This window comes from Camelina sativa, chromosome 7 (genome assembly GCF_030686135.1).
Source record: "Camelina sativa cultivar CO46 ecotype springtype chromosome 7, ASM3068613v1".
Classification (NCBI taxonomy): Eukaryota; Viridiplantae; Streptophyta; class Magnoliopsida; order Brassicales; family Brassicaceae; genus Camelina; species Camelina sativa.
In genome coordinates this window covers 24,794,675-24,814,359 of record NC_141886.1, presented here as the reverse complement: position 1 = coordinate 24,814,359, position 19,685 = coordinate 24,794,675, and the positions used below count along the sequence as shown (strand labels likewise).

The 19,685-nt window shown below is 31.6% G+C and overlaps 3 protein-coding genes and 1 long non-coding RNA gene across 4 annotated transcripts; all 4 read left to right on the top strand.

Moving 5' to 3' along the window:
- The first annotated feature begins 1 nt into the window (after position 1).
- LOC104702048 (organelle RRM domain-containing protein 6, chloroplastic-like) lies at positions 2 to 1,820 on the top strand. The gene is made up of 4 exons (XM_010417863.2): positions 2 to 417; positions 1,192 to 1,260; positions 1,352 to 1,458; positions 1,567 to 1,820. Exons 1-4 carry the CDS (start codon positions 168 to 170, stop codon positions 1,687 to 1,689), a joined length of 549 nt encoding a protein of 182 aa, XP_010416165.1. The 5' UTR covers positions 2 to 167; the 3' UTR covers positions 1,690 to 1,820.
- A 482-nt stretch (positions 1,821 to 2,302) lies between these two features.
- Positions 2,303 to 3,058, top strand: LOC104704858 (uncharacterized). The gene has a single exon (XM_010420879.2). The coding sequence runs from the start codon at positions 2,360 to 2,362 to the stop codon at positions 2,960 to 2,962; it is 603 nt and encodes a 200-aa protein (XP_010419181.1). The 5' UTR covers positions 2,303 to 2,359; the 3' UTR covers positions 2,963 to 3,058.
- A 5,455-nt stretch (positions 3,059 to 8,513) lies between these two features.
- On the top strand, positions 8,514 to 10,259 carry LOC104702047 (mitogen-activated protein kinase kinase 9). The gene has a single exon (XM_010417862.3). It carries the CDS (start codon positions 9,052 to 9,054, stop codon positions 10,003 to 10,005), a length of 954 nt encoding a protein of 317 aa, XP_010416164.1. The 5' UTR covers positions 8,514 to 9,051; the 3' UTR covers positions 10,006 to 10,259.
- Positions 10,260 to 16,940: 6,681 nt separating this feature from the next.
- On the top strand, positions 16,941 to 18,953 carry LOC147941656 (uncharacterized). Its single transcript, XR_015560722.1, has 2 exons — positions 16,941 to 17,426; positions 17,877 to 18,953. It is a non-coding gene; the product is annotated as an uncharacterized LOC147941656 (long non-coding RNA).
- The last annotated feature ends 732 nt before the right edge of the window (positions 18,954 to 19,685 follow it).

Below are 19,685 nucleotides of genomic sequence, written 5' to 3'. Positions count from 1 at the left end.
TGTTACAATCGAGACTTCGTCTCAGTTTTAAGTTATTTTTTTTTTGTTTTTTTTAGTCTTATTATGACTTATCAAGAGAATATATGAAATACCAAAATTACCCTCAATAAATCAAAGTTAGGAGGGGATAGGGTCTGGCGGGGAAGAAGAAGAAGAGGAGGGAAACAATGGCAGTAAGCTTAGGGAACGTCGTCGTTCCATCGTGTTCCGGAGATCGCCTCTTTAGATCTAACTTCTCGTCCGTCTGCAGCGTCTCTTGCCGACGAATCAATGTCGGCACCGTCGTAATTTTGGCTCGCCGACGCCGTGATATTGGCGGGTTAATGGTTTCTAGCTGTATCTCTTCCGATTCTTCTTCTTCTTCTTCTTCTTCGTCGTCGTCTTCCTCTGGGCAAAAGACGAAACTCTTTGTCAGTGGTGAGTTTATGTTTCCAGTTTCTTCATTTGCTTATAATCCCAATTCGTGAATGATGCTTCTGTATTGGAAATTTCTGGTTATATACAGTACTTGTGTGATTCTTTAGTGTTTCTTGGAGTATTATGCCAGTAAATTTTTGCAGCTTTTCACTGTGTATACATTGAGAGCAACTTAGAATATCACTAAATCCTTCAGAGCGGTCACATTTTGTGGCGGTAGCTTTAGTTAGCTATGTTAGATGTTAAGATCTTGCGTTGGGGGTGTATATGAAAAGTAATGACAAACTTGTTTTGGGGGTGTAGAGCCTTTCAATTTGTTGTGGTTTAGCCTGAGAATTGGTTTTAGAGAGATTGTCTCAGTGAAGGAAATGTCTTTCTTTGGTTCCTTTCAGAAATAGGCCTGAACCGGAGACAATTAGTGTTACTTTTTGTATGTTGCTGTGTTTGTTCCCAAGACATTCTCAGATTTGTTGTTAAGGCAGGGAATGATTTTTGGTTGGTGCAGAATGAATAGGTGTGAAATTGAGGAGATTGATACCTTTCTTTCATGTGTTTGTTTTTCATCATTCGTTTGTGGTATCACTCAATGTTGTAAAGCTTCTTCCTTCTGTAAAACGATTGGTGCAAGGTGAATTAGAACTTTAGACATGACCAAATAGAGAGAGCAGTGTTAATGCTCTTTCATCCGTTTATTCACTTTTCACATCTCTGCTTTCATCACATGAGACTTGAACTTGGAGTAATATGGACTTGATTTTGATGGTTTGTGCACAGGGCTTTCTTTCCGCACAACTGAAGATACCTTACGAGATACTTTTGAACAGTTTGGCAAGCTTGTACACAGTAAGCATATAAAGCTCCCCCTTTTGTTCCACTTCGGTCCAATTATTACAAACTGTGTAACTCATGTTCTTGATTGTGTCCTCCTGTGTAGTGAACTTGGTGATGGATAAGGTAGCTAATAGACCAAAAGGTTTTGCTTTCCTAAGGTATGACACAGAGGATGAGGCTATTAAAGCTATTGAAGGGATGCACGGAAAGGTACATAGCTCAACATCATTAGTCTTGTCTTCATTCTTAAAATCGTTTACCTGGTGTGATTAAGAGAACAAAGGTTAATAGCAAATTTCTGATTTGGTGTTATTACAGTTTTTGGATGGAAGGGTTATATTCGTGGAGGAAGCTAAAACCAGATCAGATATCTCCAGAGGTAAACCCAGACCAGAGTACCCCAAACCTCAATCCAAACCTCGCACTTTTCGTACGTGGTAGCTATTTTGGTTTTGTCTTCATATGTATTACTGTAATGAATTGTAAAATTTTCATGTACTTTTTCTGATTATACGATGATGTCACTGGTCATCTTCTACCAAGTTTACCCAAGGGAAATAGTCTGAACTCAAGTAACATTTATGTAAAAAATGCATAACAACATAGCTTCCAAAACAAATGGTAGATAATTATTCACTTCGGATTAATGTACAGTTTGTGATACAAAATAATTCAAATCAAAATTAGGATTTACTTAATACCTATTCCTTTCAGGATATACCGGTTTGTGTTAATTATTTTTGTCCAAATAGATATAATGTTATGCAAGATTTGATAATTTAGGATATAGTTTTACTCTCAAGAATTATTTAAAAAGAAAAAAAAAAAACTTTGCGTATTTATCTATTGACACACAACTGCTTTTTGAACAGAAGTGATGTAAAAGAACTTTCCTTTTTTCCATATCCGAGTTAAAATTTTCCAATTTTTTTCAAGGTTTTCCTTTTCCTTTTGCCACATGTATTACCCTAGTCTCTATAAATTAAACTTCAAAAGCCAGATTAAGAGTTAAGTTTCATAATCTCTCTGACTCTCGATTTGATATTGTCTCTCTCGTAATCCCTTCTTAGATTCATATTTGGTTTCTTCGATAATTCACACGAAACGAAACATGGCGATAGAGAAACAACAAGAGATTAACGAGTCGCAGATCGGACTCACCTTGTTCTCCAAGCAACGTCGTAATATGACCGACAACGATAAACTCTGCTTCGTCGATTCTCCTCCGTCATTCAACTCCTCGGGATCGCCTCCTTCTACTGATGCAATCATCATCATCGATGACGATGAGGAGGTAACCCTAGAGCGGCCGAAGAAGAAGAAACGGAGATTAGGGTCTTGGTGGGACAACGTCGAACCATTCGACGAATTAATGTGCGTGGTCAAGGGGGCACCGAAAGCGAAGGAAGACAATGATGTTACATCAAGAGCGGATTCGTGTTTTTCTTCTACTGATCTTAACGAGACGGAGACGGAGAAGAAGAACGACGATGACGATGAGATATCACATCCGAAGAAGAAGAAGAACGAGGAAAGCGTCGGTGAGAGTACTACTACGAGGAATAAGAAGGATTATGACCACGTGACCCTTGAGGATTTAGAAGTTTCGATGGAAGATCTCAAGAGTATCCCATGGGAATCGTTTGATACGACATGGGAGATTAGGTCGGATCCATGGCTTGGTGGCTACCTGGAAGACTTTGTTTCTCTTTAATTCAATTTATTAGTTTTTTTCCACACTTAATTGCTTCCTTTTAGTCTTTCGTTTGTTTGGATGCTAGTTTTTCATTCTGCGTTTTAGATTCGTAAATCGAAAATTCTTGACATAAAAAAACAATTTTTATGCTTATTTTCTTCTGTCCATTCTTTTATGTAAAGCAAACATCTACCAGAGTGATATTGTTACTGATATTTTCTTCTGTTCATCAATATGAGAGAACTAAGTTCCAACTTGCGACCAAATTGCCACTGTAGTTTGTTTATTTATATGATCACGGTGAGATAGTAAATCAAGATACTATCTTATAAAAAGCCCATTCTGATTGATTGATTGTCACTCAGCCAACAAATATAAGAAAATTCCAAAGAAAATTAAGTTGAACAAACAAATCGAAATTGGACGGGTAAGAGCCCATCAGGCCCAAGTAGAATCTAAATGAGATCCCGATTGATTATGTTGTTAACGAGGTTATCTTTTATTTTATTTTTATTATTAAATTAGGTTATCCAAAGAAACTTGAAAACATAAAATCACAATTTCATTAACTAAAAATAAAAATAATACTAGATTGTTGTACGAACCCTGATGCTATAACATGTGTTGTCGACATGCGTGGAACAGATGTCTGGGTAATAATCTTTAAAGAAGAAAAAATGTCTAATTAAAAAACCAGTTAGCATGTGCTTAATAAATAGACACATGCACACATGCTAAATGCTCTACAATATATGAGCAAGAATTAAAAAAAAAAACATCAACCAAAATCATATACATAAAAGTAAAATTTCACTCTCTTCTTATTGGTCAATTTAACATTCTTTTTTAAAGAATAGTTATTTTTAATTAAATAAAAATATAATAATATATATTAATCTATACTTTAAATCCACACTTTATTACTAAATTGTAACTGCAATTACATAAATTATGAATTAACTATTTTTTCCATTCATTTTCATGTAAACAAATCATCATATATATAAAAGTAAGGTTTCACTCTCTCCTTATTGGTTGATTTTCATTTAATACTTCTATTTTTTTTTTTTTTGCTTTCTAGTTGTTTAATTGCTTTAAATAATATTTAAGACCCAATTAACACAATACATTTAATTCATACATTAAAATAAAATAACTGAAAATAAAATAAATTATGCATTAATCATATTCCACCACTCAATTTTATTCAAACACAATAAATAATATTTGTAACTCCAATAATTTTAAATGTAACTTCCATCAATTCTTATCATATAAATAAGCATTGCCTCATTCTCTCAATAAGCATTTTTTACTTTCTCATTTTCATATTCTCTCATTCTCTTCCACTTCTTTCATTCTCTTCCACAATATCTCAAATTTTTTTTTAATGTTTTCAATTTCTTATTTTTGTTGTAACGGTTACAAAAAACCAAATGAAATATCATTGTAAAATTTTAATGCTAAATTTTAATTTTAGAGACTACATGATATATATATTTTTTTTTTTACATTTTTTTTATCTTTAAAGATTCATCTCCATTATCTAATTTGGATTATCATCTTATAAGTAATTATTCTCTCCTCCTTTCTCACCAATATCAAATGTTGTTATATCTAATATGTGTTGTAAGAGTTTGATTCTATATTTTAATTTAGAAAGTATTATATATAATTAACATTGTTTTCAATTTTTATATTTTTTATATAAAAATAAAATATTTCTTTTATATTTCTTGTCTTTCTAATCTATTCATATTTATTTTTAAAATTTCCATAGCTAAATTTAAATTCACATTTGTTGGTTTTAACAAAGAATCAAGTTTATTTGAGAATCTGTTTTTAAAAGTTTATCTTCATTATCTATTTTAGATTAGCATCTTATAAGTCATTATTTTTCATACTCTTATAATATTCACCACACAATAAGATCATGAAGTTGAAAAGATTCATCTCTAATTATCTATTATGTACTATGGTTATCTCACATATTCATGTATCATTTATAATAATTTAGAATAATCAATATAATTATCCATTTATAAAGTCTATTTTATTTTGTAAAGTCTATTTTGTTTTGTGATCCTCTAGATAAATATATATATATATATAAAAGTAAGGTTTCACTCTCTCCTTATTGGTTGATTTTCATTTAATACTTTCTATTTTTTTTATTTGCTTTCTTACTATAAATTAAATTGATGAGTGAAAAACAAAAAAAACAAAGGGATTGAAGTTATTCTTGGGGTTTTAAAAAATCTTTAGATTGAAGTTCATATATTTTTTTAAAAAAACTAATTTAGTTTGTCATTTCAAAAGTAATATTTTCAAATTTAGAATATTATGTGTGAGTGTTGAGTTTATAACAACAAAACAATCAAAAAGTGTAAGTTTAAATTTTGATTGCCACTTGGTATTCCCTTTCTTTAAGTCAAAAATAAATTAAAATACTTATTTATAATTAATCCACTTTTAAATGCTTTTAACTCCATTTAACTCTACATTTAACTCAAATGTAACTCCTACCCAATAATTTTACATTCATTCCTCCAACTAATATATTTATCTTTCAAGAAAAAATGTTTTTGGTAAAATTTTAATATATTTTTTAATTATTTTAATTGCTTTAAACTTTGAAATGAGGAATATTCTATATACAATAATTTTATACGTAGTTACTAAATTTTATGATAATTTTATTTGATTCAATATTACTATACTATACAGTCTTATGTTTACAATATCATTAAGAAAAAATCTTTAAATCAATGTTTAACCTCTATAAAACATGATCATAAACATAGATTCTCTCATATTAGGAAAATGTTTAAATTTCTATATTGTTATTTATATTAATATAGCTAATCAAATTGTAACATTTTTTTGTAGTATTGGTTAATTTTTGATTTATAGAAAATTACTATAAATTTTCTAGTAAATTTTGAGAAATTACTATAAATTTTTTTGAGATGCATACATTAGTGTAATTTTTTTGAGATTATACATTAGTAAAAAAATATTTTAGTTAGTATACGTATTGCATGGACTAATTACCTAGTATACATAAAAGTAAGGTTTCACTCTCTCCTTATTGGTCAATTTAGCATTTTTTTTTTAAATAATAATATTTTTTAATTAAGTAAAAATATAATAATGTATATTAATCTATACTTTTAAATCCACACTTTACTACTAAATTGTAACTGCAATTACATAAATTATAGATTGACTATTTTTTCCCATTCATTATCATTCAAACAAACTATAAATTGTAATTGTAACTCCTCTAATTAATTTATTTTAGAAATGTAACTTTCATCTCTTGAAATCCTATAAATAACTATTCTCATATCATCATCCACCATATCTCAAAATATTTTCTTTGTTTTATTTATGTTCTTGCATGAGTTAAAAACTCATGGTAAGAGTGTGATTATATATTTTGTACATTTCGATGTAGATTCAGCAATATTAATTTTGATCAAAACTCAATGAGGGAATCAAGCTAAATAAATCATCTTCATTCATGTATATTTATTTAATTTTTAAAAATAGAGAATGTTTTAACAAAATAAACTATTATAATAGAATTATTAAATCAAAAATTTTAACTCTCTCTTACCTCCAAAAATTTTGTAATACATTTTTTGTATACTCATCATTATATTTAGTTCTTGTGATCCAAAATAAAATTATATAAAGAACATTATAATTTTTATTTAATTCAAAATTTTGTTATTTAATGATTTTCTATATAAAAAACCATTTGATATTCCATTTCCAAAATTTTACTACAAAGAGGAAATCACTAGAATTTAATCTAGCAATATAGCTTAAATTAAGGTGAATATAAAAGAGATTAAAAATCAAATTAATCTTTGAGATTTTTTATTACATTTCATATGATTTTATAAGGTTTCACTCTTCCTTATTGGTTCATTTAGCATTTAATTTCTAAAAAATAATTTTTATTTTTAATTAAATAAAAATGTAACAATGTACATTAATCTATACTTTAAATCAATATTTTACTACTAAATTGTAACTGAAATTACATAAATTATGAATTGACTATTTTTCCATTCATGTTCATTCAAACACACTATAAATTATATTGTTGTAACTCCTCTAATTAATTTATTTTAGAAATGTAACTTTCATCTATTTAAATCCTATAAATAATCGTTCTCATATCATCATCCACCATTTCTCAAATTCTAAATATTTCTTTGTTTTCTTTATGTTTTTGCATGGGTTCAAACCTCATGGTAAGAGTGTGATTATATATTTTGTTAGATTTATCTTATATTTTGCTCAATTTTATTTCTTTGTTTTTATGTATTTCTTCCTTCCTTCTTTGTCTTCTTATTATTTTTTAATTTTCAATTACATATGTATGATAAAATTTTGGTGGCTGTAAAAAACAATTATCGATGCAGATTCAACAATACTAATTTCAATCAAAGTTCAATGAGGGAATCAAACTAAAGAAATCATCCTCGTTCATGAATATTTATTTTATTTTTAAAAGTATGCAATGTTTTAACAAAATAAACTATTATAATAGAATTATTTAATCATTTTTTTTAACTCTCTCTTACCTCCAAAAAATTTGTAATATACTTTTCTGTATACTCATCATTATATTTAGTTCTTGTAATCCAAAATATAATTATATAATGATCATTATAATATTTCTTTAATTTAAAATTTTGTAATTTAATGATTTCTACATTAAAAAAACAATTTGATTTTCCATTTCCAAAATTTTACTACAAAGAGAAAATCATTAGAATTTAAAGTTGTAATTTTTATTCTAATCATTAACAATATTTTTAAAAATAAGTGGTATATTTTGATATTGTATGATTTGAATAAATAAAGTGTATTATTGAAATTTAGGAAATTTGTTTGTTATACATGTATTTTTAGGGAGAAATTCAAATATTTTTCAGTACTACTTTTCAAAAATACCATTTTAAATTTTTTTATTAAAAATTATTCTCTGAAAATTCTCATATTTTTATGATTATTACATAAACTAAAATGAATTAACATAACTAATACAACAACTCGCGCGTATGCGCGGGATATTGCCTAATATTAAAATATATTCAAAGCTTTCATATTTCAACCTCTTTCTTTAACAAAGTTTTAAATTCGTGTCGCCCCTAAATTGTAAATGTTTACACTTCCAGACTTCCATTTTAACATAAAGTCCAATATATACGAAATTAAAAGTAATTAGTAATTAGTAATTAAACTTTACTTTGGATAGTAATTTCAAATTTCTTGTGCAGGTTTTAATATTATGATTTCAAAATTTTGTGGAGCTGTTTATAAGGCACGTGCATGGATACACACACCTAACAAATGCTTAAACTTTAAAGGCTAAAAAAAAAACTCATCATAATCTTATGTATCCTCCTCATCATCAAAGATCTTATCTGAATCTAACAACATATCAAATACAATAATAGTCACAGATTAGCAAAAAGTTGCCAAACATTTGAATTTGATGGCCTCATAAAATCAACCAGATGGCTGTTAGAAACAATTCCACGTTGGCCTAAACTTCTTTGGTCGTTCTCATCATACCTCATTAGTCATTAAAGATCCTCCTTTGGTTCATCGAACCTTCACACTTTTCATTTCTCATAAATTATTGCTATCATTTATTAATGTACTACTCAATTAGTTACCGTTATGAGCCGCCCAAATCTTACAACTTCCATTAACTTTTTTGTAAGCACCCCACCTTATCGTTATTAACTGTAGAATAAATGATTACGATTAGGATTAGAGTCGTTTTCAATTTCCATTATATATATAGTAGTAGTAAATTTTACAGTCTGATGCAATTAACCACGTGCGTAATCAAAACACTCACACACAAGTTGCATTTTTAACGAAGGAAACACAAAAAGTTCCCATTTCAAGATAAGAAGAAGAAATTAAAATTTAAGTAATGTTCACCTTCACCTTCCTCGTAGTCTCCTCTCTTCACACTCATAAAAAGTCTTTGAAGAAAATCACAAAACTCATATAAAAATCTCTGAAGCTTCTCTTAAATTCTCAGAATCAGAATATCTTCTCTCTTCTTAGATATGGCTTTAGTTCGTGAACGTCGTCAGCTCAATCTCCGACTTCCTCTTCCTCCGATCTCCGACCGCCGCTTCTCCGTGACCTCCTCCTCCTCCGTAACAGCTGCTACCTCCTCAGTCTGTAACAACAACAACACCTCCGCAGCAGCTGCAAGTGATCTCGAGAGACTCAACGTCCTCGGATGCGGAAACGGAGGGATCGTTTACAGAGTCCGTCACAAGAACACGTCTGAGATCTACGCTTTGAAAACCGTCAACGGAGACATGGATCCGGTTTTCACGAGACAGCTGATGCGAGAGATGGAGATCCTCCGACGTACGGATTCTCCCTACGTCGTGAAATGTCACGGGATCTTCGAGAAACCGGTCGTCGGCGAGGTCTCGATTCTGATGGAGTACATGGACGGAGGAACTTTAGAATCGCTACGCGGTGCCGTGACGGAGAAGAAACTCGCCGGGTTCGCTAAACAGATCTTGAAAGGACTTAGCTATCTACACGCTCTCAAGATCGTTCACCGTGATATCAAACCGGCGAATCTGCTTCTCAACTCGAGAGACGAAGTTAAAATCGCCGATTTCGGAGTTAGCAAGATCTTGGTACGGTCGTTGGATTCGTGCAACTCGTATGTTGGGACTTGCGCTTACATGAGTCCTGAGAGATTCGATTCGGAGTCTTCCGGTGGGATAAGCTCGGATATATACGCCGGAGATATATGGAGTTTTGGGTTGATGATGCTTGAGCTTCTCGTTGGTCATTTCCCTTTGCTTCCGCCGGGGCAGAGACCTGACTGGGCGACGCTTATGTGCGCTGTGTGTTTCGGAGAACCGCCGAGAGCGCCGGAGGGATGTTCGGAAGAGTTTAGGAGTTTTGTTGAGTGTTGTCTACGTAAAGATTCGAGTAAGAGATGGACGGCGCCGCAGCTTCTTGCTCATCCTTTTCTCCGGGAAGATCTTTGATTCGATTCTTTTTATTTTTGTTTAAACATAAACTTACAACAACAACAAAAAAAGAATCTGGAATCTTAAAATTCGAATATTAGATTTAGTTTTTGTAGAGTTTACTGGAGAAATCATATTATGATGGTAATATTGTTTTTATACATACATCATCATAATTAAATTATGTCTTTCAGTACTATTTATTCATTAATTCAATCGTTGATGTACATAAGTTTTGGTAATCTTTAACTAATACTCTCTTTTCCCCAAAATAACATATAGACCCCAACGGAATCACATATTAATCCAAAAGGTAATATAGTCACGCAGTCACACTCTTGTTGACAGGTGTAGCATATGTGAAAACAAAAAAAAAAAAAAAAATCAGATATCTTTGGTAGTTTCTATTGAATGTTGTGTCATGCTTGGCGAATCACATAATCATCAGTCCTTTATTTTTTTTTTCATGTTTAAATCTCTCCTTGTTATTACTAAAATATTCGCAAAAACAAATCCCTTTTGTGGAATGATTTAGTTTTTGTTTGGTTCTTGGAAAAAAAAAATGCAATAAAGCACGTTCCGAAAAAAAAAAAACAAATTGGAGGCGGCCAAAGAAGTTTAAAATATTCAACTTAACAAAAAAAATAAAAATCCAACTCCGACTTAATAATCTATACTAAATATAAGCTTCTAGAACTGTACACCTAAGATTTAAAACAACTAATAGGAATTTGTCATCTCACTAATTAACATTTTTTAAAAATTTCAGAATTGCATATATTAAGATCTTTTAAATGACCAATCGCGATCAGCCATTTCAATATTTAACATTTTTGAAATTTTATATGATAATACTTATAAATAAATGTATGTACAACGTCCCACATCAGCTAGAAAATTTTAGACGATAGATAGAAATCATTATAAATAAGACTAATATCCTTCCAACTACGAATGAACAAGAAGCTTGATTTATCAAGCGTCCAAATTTTAAAGTTTTATTTGGTTTTATATAGCAAATTAAAACTTCTAAAAAGTTTTAAATTTTTTTAATATTTTAAAAAGTTTAAAGTATTAACAATATTGAAACATTAGATGTAGTCAAAAAATTTAAAATATTATAATTATTGAAACTTTTAAAAGATTCAAATATTATAAATAATTAAACTTAATAGAATGTTTAAAAATACTATAAATACTTCCATAGAAAGTTTAAATATCATTAATATTTAACTCTAAAAAATGTTATAAATATTTAAACTACATCTAAAGTTTAAAATATTATAAATATTTAAACTCTATTAAAAATTTAAAAGTTTAAGTATTATAAATATTATATATTCAATTTTTGAATATCTTGAAAATATCTTATTTATCTTCGTTTGTGCTTTTTATATCTTATGAGCATTAATACATGTTTTTGTGTATCACTTTTTTTTTTCATCCTAACATTAATTAAATTAAAATAAAACTCCTAGATTGGTTGCCCAAACTGGAGGAAAGTTGTTTACAAAAATCGTGTCCGACACTAGCAATCTAGAGGAACGAGCTAAACAATCCGCCTTCACATTGGACGTCCTTGGAATTTTGGATAGGGTGAAAAGAGGCAAGGAGACACTAAGCACCTGGAACTCATCAAGAAGCGTAGAGAAAGCCGGCCACTCCTCCGGGGCTTGCACCATCAAAATTAACTCCGCATAATCCGTCTCGAACCTCTGGCAATCTAAGCCACTGGAAAGGATACACTCCATCGCCCATAATAATGCTTCCAGCTCCGAATGAAGTGGGGATGCACTGCGACGTTGACATCTGGCACCCAAGACTAAAGTCTTATTCTCACCATCACCACACCACCATCCTAAATCTGAGTTTGGTTCCGTAGATTTCCACGAACCATCAACTTGGCAACGAATTATCATCTCCGGATTATGCCGAGGTTCCGTCGAACCGGGTTCATCCCTTTGCGATTATTTGGGGTTCCTCCCACCACAATTGTTCGCGTAAAACCTGATTAATAACATCAAGTGGCTCTGTTTGTAACTCTTGGAAAACTTTTTTATTCCTATCCTTCCATAAGAACCAGACCAGCCACGGTATCGAACTGTGAGTAGCTCCTAAAGCCATAGGGACTAACCCTCTACCATATATAAAATCTAGATTTGAATAGATCGAAGCAAAAGGGACTTGTCCGTGATTGATCCATCAAAAACCCTCTCCCATACCCGCCGAGAGTGAGGACACTCAAACAAAGTATGATTAATGGACTCCGCCGCTAGATTACATCTCTAGCATACCGTATCACAACTAACTCCCCGAGAAGCTAATCGCACCGTCACTGGAAGTGAGCCAGATGCGATCTGCCAGAAAAAGTGTTTGATTTTAGGTGGTACCGGAAGATTCCAAGCCTAGGCCTTCAGGACATTACAGTTTGGACCGAATTCCACTTCAGCCTTCATAGCTTGAGCTACCTTATAACCTGACTTAACCGAGTATCAACCAGATTGTGTATAATGCCACACCAGTCGGCCTGGCTTAAAAGATTTGCTAATAGGCAAACTCTTAATAGTTTGAATAGCCTCCAGATCCATAAATTCCTGAAGGATAGGTAAATGCCACTCTTTAGTCCGTGGATCAATCAAATGATTTACCATTAGATTTGGGTGTAGTTGTCGTCCCCGACCATTTGCAGGTCGAGGATGCTGATCAGGAATCCAGGGATCACGCCAAACCGAAATGCTAGACCCTGACCCAACCGTCCATCGGGCTCCCCTTTCCACTATATTTTTTGTTGAAAAAATACTTCTCCACCCAAAGGAGGGTGAATAAGGTTTTTTTGCTATTAACGGGTGTTTATTCCTGAAGTATCGACCTCTTAACACTTGAGCAAACAAAGAATTCGGAAACTATATTAAACGCTAATACTGTTTAGCCAATAAAGCATCATTGAAAGTCTCCAAGTCCCGAAAACCCAACCCTCCGTCAGATTTATCTCTACACATTTTATCTCAAGCCACCCAGTGAAGCCCCCGATCCTTCCCATCAGAACTCCACCAGAAATTTGATATAGCACTCGTCAATTTGGTCGTTAAGCCTTGAGGGAGTTTGAAGCAAGACATAACATGCGTAGGGAGAGCCAAAGCCACCAACTTTAGTAATACTTCCTTCCCTCCCTTAGATAAGAATTTTGTTGTCCAACCATTCACCCGGTCATTCATCCTATCTCGAACGTAACCGAAGACTTGAACTCTCGATCCTCCGAGACTCTCAGGAATTCCCAAATAGGAACCCATACCCCCTTCCTTGGAGATTCCAATGACTGATTTTACCCTGTCCTTAACCTCTGAAGTCACCTTTTTACCAAACATAATGGAGGACTTATCCAAATTTACCTCCTGACCAGATGCTTTACCATAGTTGCCTATGATATTCATGACCGTTGAACATTGTTCTTCATCCGCTTGACAGAAAAACAAACTATCATCCGCAAAGAGCAAATGAGAAATAGGGGGCAAATCACGAGCAATCTTAATGCCCGTAATCTTTTCCTCCCTTTCTGCCTTTTTGATATTAGCTATCAGAACTTCAGTACAAAGAATAAACAAATAAGGGGATAAAGAAAGAATGATTGACATCGCAAGACCTAGATTTGATGTTGTTTGAGTCAAGTTTTGGGGTTTAAAGAAGAAGGATCAACGACAAGCACACATATTTTATTAGCTATACAATTTGTTCATATTACTTTCTTTCCAAGTAATTTATAATTTTGTAGTATTAAAGATTTTGGTTTGAGAATTTACAATTTTGTAGTTTTTTTTATTTGAGAAGTCTCAATACGTGTGAATCTAAAACCGAGTAAGTATACGGTGAAAGTATCAATAATTAAATGCATGTGGTGACTATGTTGGTTTTCATGAATTGCACAAATTTAAAGAGAACAAGAGGCAATGACTTTGGTCGTAGAGTTTGATTAGTTAACAAGTTATGTGGTAGTGTAAAAAAAAATTTTTGAATGATTATTCAGTGGAACAATGTGAGGAAGTTGACAAAGAAGAGAAAGAAAAATAGTATAACATTTAAGTATAAATTCATGATTTTTTTATCGGATTTGAATTTTTAAAAGCAGTATAACGTTATATATTTTTTCAAATTGTGTGTTTCAAATTTGTCTTAATAGTAATTTAAAGTTTTTTATGAGATAATATTTCATAACTATCATCAATTATATATAATATTCACCAAAATATATTAAATAAATTCATGCTACACGTGGGTTCAAAACCTAGTAATGATTTTTTTATCGGATTTGAATTTTTAAAAGCAGTGTAACGTTATATATTTTTTCAAATTGTGTGTTTCAAATTTGTCTTAATAGTAATTTAAAGTTTTTTATGAGATAATATTTCATAACTATCATCAATCATATATATAATATTCACTAAAATATATTAAATAAATCTACGCTACACGTGGGTTCAAAACCTAGTAATAATAATAATAAAGGTCTCCACAACTTGCTTGAGCAACAATCTGAGTTTTGGTTGGATGTTCGTCGAAAATTCGGGTGGTTTTGTTTTAGCTAGTGGAAGAGTTGATAACAACAATTTTTGTTTAATTATTTTTTGGCTTTCTACTTACTTAATACATCACTATTAATATGAAATGAATAATGAATTGTGAAGTACTGGCTTACGTTAGCATTGATGAATCAAGAAAAGTCTTAAGGTGACACTCTTGAGTGTGACAAAGAAAATAAAAAGGAGGTCACGCCTTGATTTGATAGATTTGTTGTATATGGGTCGTCAAGTGTATGTAAAATAAATAAGAGGTCACGCCAACGTTCCAAATTGTTTTTTTTTTTGTCATCTGTTGATATATATATATATTATCAGGTCAAAAGACCAACATTCATTACAAAGTCAAGAGTTTCCCTTACTCCTTAACCATATACGAGAGTTAAAACTCCTCCTACCATTAGTGCCTATATGAGATCAGGCCTATACCAAAAAACTCTCTACAATTAACTTCCAAAATAAGATGAGAGAGATGTAATTCTATTTCAAGATCACGCCAACGTTCCAAATTGATTCGATTCTTTTTCGTATAAAACATAAACTTATAAAAAAAAAAGTAATAATAATCTGGAATCTTAAAATTCGAATATTATATTTAATTTTTGTAGAGTTTACTGTAGATTTTAGGGGAACTAATCGTTCTTCAAAGAGTAATCAAATTATGTTCTTCGGTACTCCTATTAGTATTCATTAATTCAATCATTGATGTACATAAGTTTTGGTAATCTTTATAACTATTTTATATACTTGCTCTATTTTCCCCAAATTAACATATAATAGTCACTAGACCAAAAACGTATGATAGTCATTCTCGACAACAAGAATCATATTAAATCATACTTATATCTTAATAGTGTATTATATGTTGTAGCATGTTGTGTGTCATGCAGGGTGAATAAAAAAAATTAATAATCATCGGTTTTTTTTATGGGAAAAATGCCATAAAAATTCCCAACTTTCAAATTTGAAACGAAAAAAGCATGAATTTTCGAGATGTCGTTTTAATCCCAAAGTTTAGTTTGACTTTTTGATAAAATAGTAAAGCTTTGTTGACCTGGCCATTTTAAACATGTCGTAATTTTGTCGTTAACAATCTCGGTTTAGTCAAAGACAAGATATATATACGTTTGTTTTCTAACATTTGTTGAAAGAATGTCGTGGTCCATTGGTTAATGGGGGAGTTTGGTTTTCAAACTGCCGTGGGTTCGATTCACTCTAGATGAAAGTTTTCTTGTTTTTTAAAATAAAAGATAAAACGCGGATTCGAACTCGAGAATTGACAGCCATTATCAACAAAGTGTAATCAACAATGAAACACAGATTCTTATATCGTGTATTATATGTGTTTTTTTAACTTCTTCCCCGTCCAACCATATCCTTCATAACCGTGACAGTTAGATCTCGAAAGAGGGTCTCTGCCAAACAAAATGCTTCTCCAACCGAACAAAATACCAAACAAAATGCTTCTCCAACCGAACAAAATACTAAACAAAATGCTTCTCCAACACGGTTTGTAAGAACTCTCTGCCAAACAAAATGCTTCTCCAACCGAAAGAGGGTCTTTGACCCAACACGGCTTGTAAGAACTCTGCATCCTCAAAATATCAACTTTTCATCAGTCTTGAGAACAGACTATCCTTACATTGCATAACTCTCCATGCTTGCTTTGCTAAAAGGGTTTGGTTAAAAGATTGAATATCTCTAAATCCTAAACCCCCATACTCTTTTGGTAAACATAACCTCTCCCAGCTCTGCCAATGAATTTTTTTAGAGTGCTCACTTGAATTCCACCAGAAGGAAGCTATAGCACTTTCTAGGTTGTCACAAGTAGTTTTTAGCAATTTAAAACAGGACATAGCAAATATTGGCATAGCCAAAGCCACAGACTTGAGTAAAACCTCTTTATCTCCTTGGGATAGACATCTTGCATACCACCCTGAAAGTTTTGATTTCAGTCTATCTTTTAAATAATTGAGCATATCAACTTTTGATCCACTAAAGCACTGAGGGAATTCCAAGTACGTACCAGCTCCTCCGTCTGCTGTTATCCACAAAATCAAATCTCTTTGGAAATCATTTATAATAATTTTCATAAATTTGTTGTACAATGTATATATTATCATTTTAATAACCATTACAGGTTTATCACGCTACATTATTAATGTGAAATCCTATAAGCTGACAAAATAACGAAGCTCAATGGCGACAATCTAAATGAATATTGCAAACTAATGTACCCAAAACTATTTCAGTTGTATAGGAGAATGTGAGATATTTTCGTACAAATTATTGAATGTGTAAAGACAAATCATTCATGAATATTAAATAGTTTTGGGTACATTAGTTCTCTTATACAACTGAAGACAATTCATGAATCAAATCAAGACAAACAAAAACAAAAAATTCAGAATAACTTCAAAATATGATTCTTTGATCTGATAAATAAAAAAATTGACTATAAAATACACACCCATCAAACAAACTGTTGTCTAAATCTATCAACTAGCAAAATTGATTACAAAGTATACACCCATCAAACAAGCAGTAGCTTGAATGTTGCCAAGAAAAGGACAAGAAGATCATAACCACAATTTTTTTTAAAAGTAGGAAGTTGGAAGACTGTGTCCAAGCATCACCTGAGGCTGTTTACGAAGAATCAAAAGAGATACCTTCTTATACTTGGCTGAGGAGTTGATGATATTCAAATCCCTGATTCTTTGGTCCTTTAACATTGTCTCTCATCATTGATTGTTGCAGAAATACATAGAGGCGATGCGTTCTTTCGAAGAGATGATTGCCCTTCTCAAACATGCTCAAGATATCACCAAGGCTGGCCTAGAAAATCTACAGTCAAAAGCTAACTTTCTGGTAGGTATAATCATATCATACTTTTGCTTGCCTATCTATTGATTCTACTGTTTTTATATCTTCTTCTTTCAAATAGCATAGGAGGACTTTTAGAATCTTACTCTTTTAGGATCAATCTGAATCCTCTTATGATGCTTATGATCCAATGTATTCTTAAGTACATTGGACTTATGGAATATCAGATTGTCAAGGTCTTCTTTTGGCCAAATGAACTATTTGTTTCGAATTTTCACCAAGAAATTTGATAGATTTCGATTCTTAGAATCTCATCTTTTCTTGCTCTTTTAGTAGCAGTCTGAATTCTTCTTCTGATGCTTTTGATCCAATGTATTCTATGTACACTGGACAGTGGATTTCAGGTTGTGCATGTTTCTTTCGCCAAATGAACCATCTTTTTCGTATTTTCACCAAGGACTTTGATAGGAATCTCATATTTTCTTTCTCTTTCAGGAGCAATATGAATCTTCTTCAGCTGCTCTTGATCTAGTGTATTCTAAGTACATTGGACATATGGAATCAGAAGAATCAGACTGTAAAGGTATTCTTGTGCCAAATGAAGTATATGTTTCGAATATGCTCGAAGAACCAATACATCTGATCTGATGTGTAAGTTATTAATGACAGTGAGAAATAAAATATATGAAGATATGCTTATTTGAATATTTGAGCTAACATATGTTTGTTTTTCTAGTAAAAGTTTATTAGCTAAAAAAACATAGATATAGACATATAGTGTATTAGCAATGTAGATCATGTACACCACATGTAAGATCATGAAACGATGCATCTATAAAATTAATACTACTTAAAAAAAAAAAAATACCTTAGATTAGCATTATTCTAGGTTTTTTTTCTTCTAAAAACTAGCACACATCCTTAAATTTTCCAAATGTAGCATTTTTATTATATTAATATTTATTTAAAACTAATTATCAAATTATGAAAAAAATGAAACAATTATAATCACGGGAATCTTACCACTTTGATTTCGGTGAAGCTTTTGATCTGAGATTCAATTTCAATCTCAAATCTTCTTCTTCTTCAACAATTGATATTAACCAGATTTTCCAGATTAATTTCTGCAGATGACGAATCCACCGCCATGCCACCGTCGTTTCACCCTCGCGAATCCCCATCTCCACAACCACGAAAATGGACTCAGCGATGGTGAGATTCGCAGCTACAGTGAGATTGTACGGACCACAAAACAGTCTAAGTGTTTTTGTATCTCCCATCTTTAATCAGATGCCACAGCGAAATTGCTTCTCTTGGAATACTATAATCAAAGGTTTCAGTGAGAGTGATGAAGACAAAGTTGTAATCGCGATCACATTTTTATGTGAGATAATGAGTGATGAGTTTGTTGAACCGGTTCACGTTTTTGTCTATGCTTAAGGTTTCAAGTTCTTACTTCACATGTAATTAAAAGATGCAAACTTTATTCAAAATTTCCAATCTTTTGGGGGATGATGTGGTTTTGTCGTTAATTTCGGTGATGGGATATGTGACTTCATCGGTTTTGATATAGTCAGCTTCTCGTTTATCAGTTATAAAGTGGGCTATTAGTGTCAATGAGGCAGAGTACAATGGTAGATGATCTTTTGGTTATAGTCATCATAATTTTGGGGATTTCTGAATATTTAGGAAAATCATCCTAAAATTCAAGGACACAATCCTAAACATTATTAAATTCTTTCTAAATTTTTTAAAAATGAGTTTTGAATGTTTTATTTATGTTTTTACATAAATATATCACAAATTACTCCATTTAGTGAGGGATATTAATTTTATTTTGTTGCACATCATAATATACATATGAGTAATGATTTGATTTTGTGTCTTCCTAATTTTGTCATGAAAGTCATCCTGAATTGGAAAAAAATCTTCCTGAATATTATTGAATCATTCTTAAATTTAAATAAATATGATTTTAACACTTTTGTTTTTTGAGTTTTTGTTTCACTGTGTCAAATATTAGTAGATTACTCCAGTAGAAAGAGGGTAGTAATTTTATTTTATACATATCCAGATTTTAAAAAATCCAAATGTTTTTATGAAGACCATCATGAATTTCAAGAAAACCTTCATGGAATCAAAGGTCCCATGGACGTAATAACTATGTGGTTTTAGGAAGGTCTTCCTAAACCATCCTAATACTTTTAAGAAAGTCTTCCTAAAATTTGTGGTTTAAGGATTTGAACCTGATAACTTTGTGTCTAGCCAATAATCTAAGCCATTAACTCGAGTATACATTGAGGC

What these genes read in the sequence shown, in the direction of transcription:
- LOC104702047 (XM_010417862.3), top strand. Translation starts at nt 9,052, where the DNA reads ATGGCTTTAGTTCGTGAACGTCGTCAGCTCAATCTCCGACTTCCTCTT.
- LOC104702048 (XM_010417863.2), top strand. Translation starts at nt 168, where the DNA reads ATGGCAGTAAGCTTAGGGAACGTCGTCGTTCCATCGTGTTCCGGAGAT. An exon ending in GACGAAACTCTTTGTCAGTG is followed by an intron (nt 418 to 1,191) that starts GTGAGTTTATGT and finishes GTTTGTGCACAG; the next exon opens with GGCTTTCTTTCCGCACAACT. An exon ending in GTTTGGCAAGCTTGTACACA is followed by an intron (nt 1,261 to 1,351) that starts GTAAGCATATAA and finishes CCTCCTGTGTAG; the next exon opens with TGAACTTGGTGATGGATAAG.
- LOC104704858 (XM_010420879.2), top strand. Translation starts at nt 2,360, where the DNA reads ATGGCGATAGAGAAACAACAAGAGATTAACGAGTCGCAGATCGGACTC.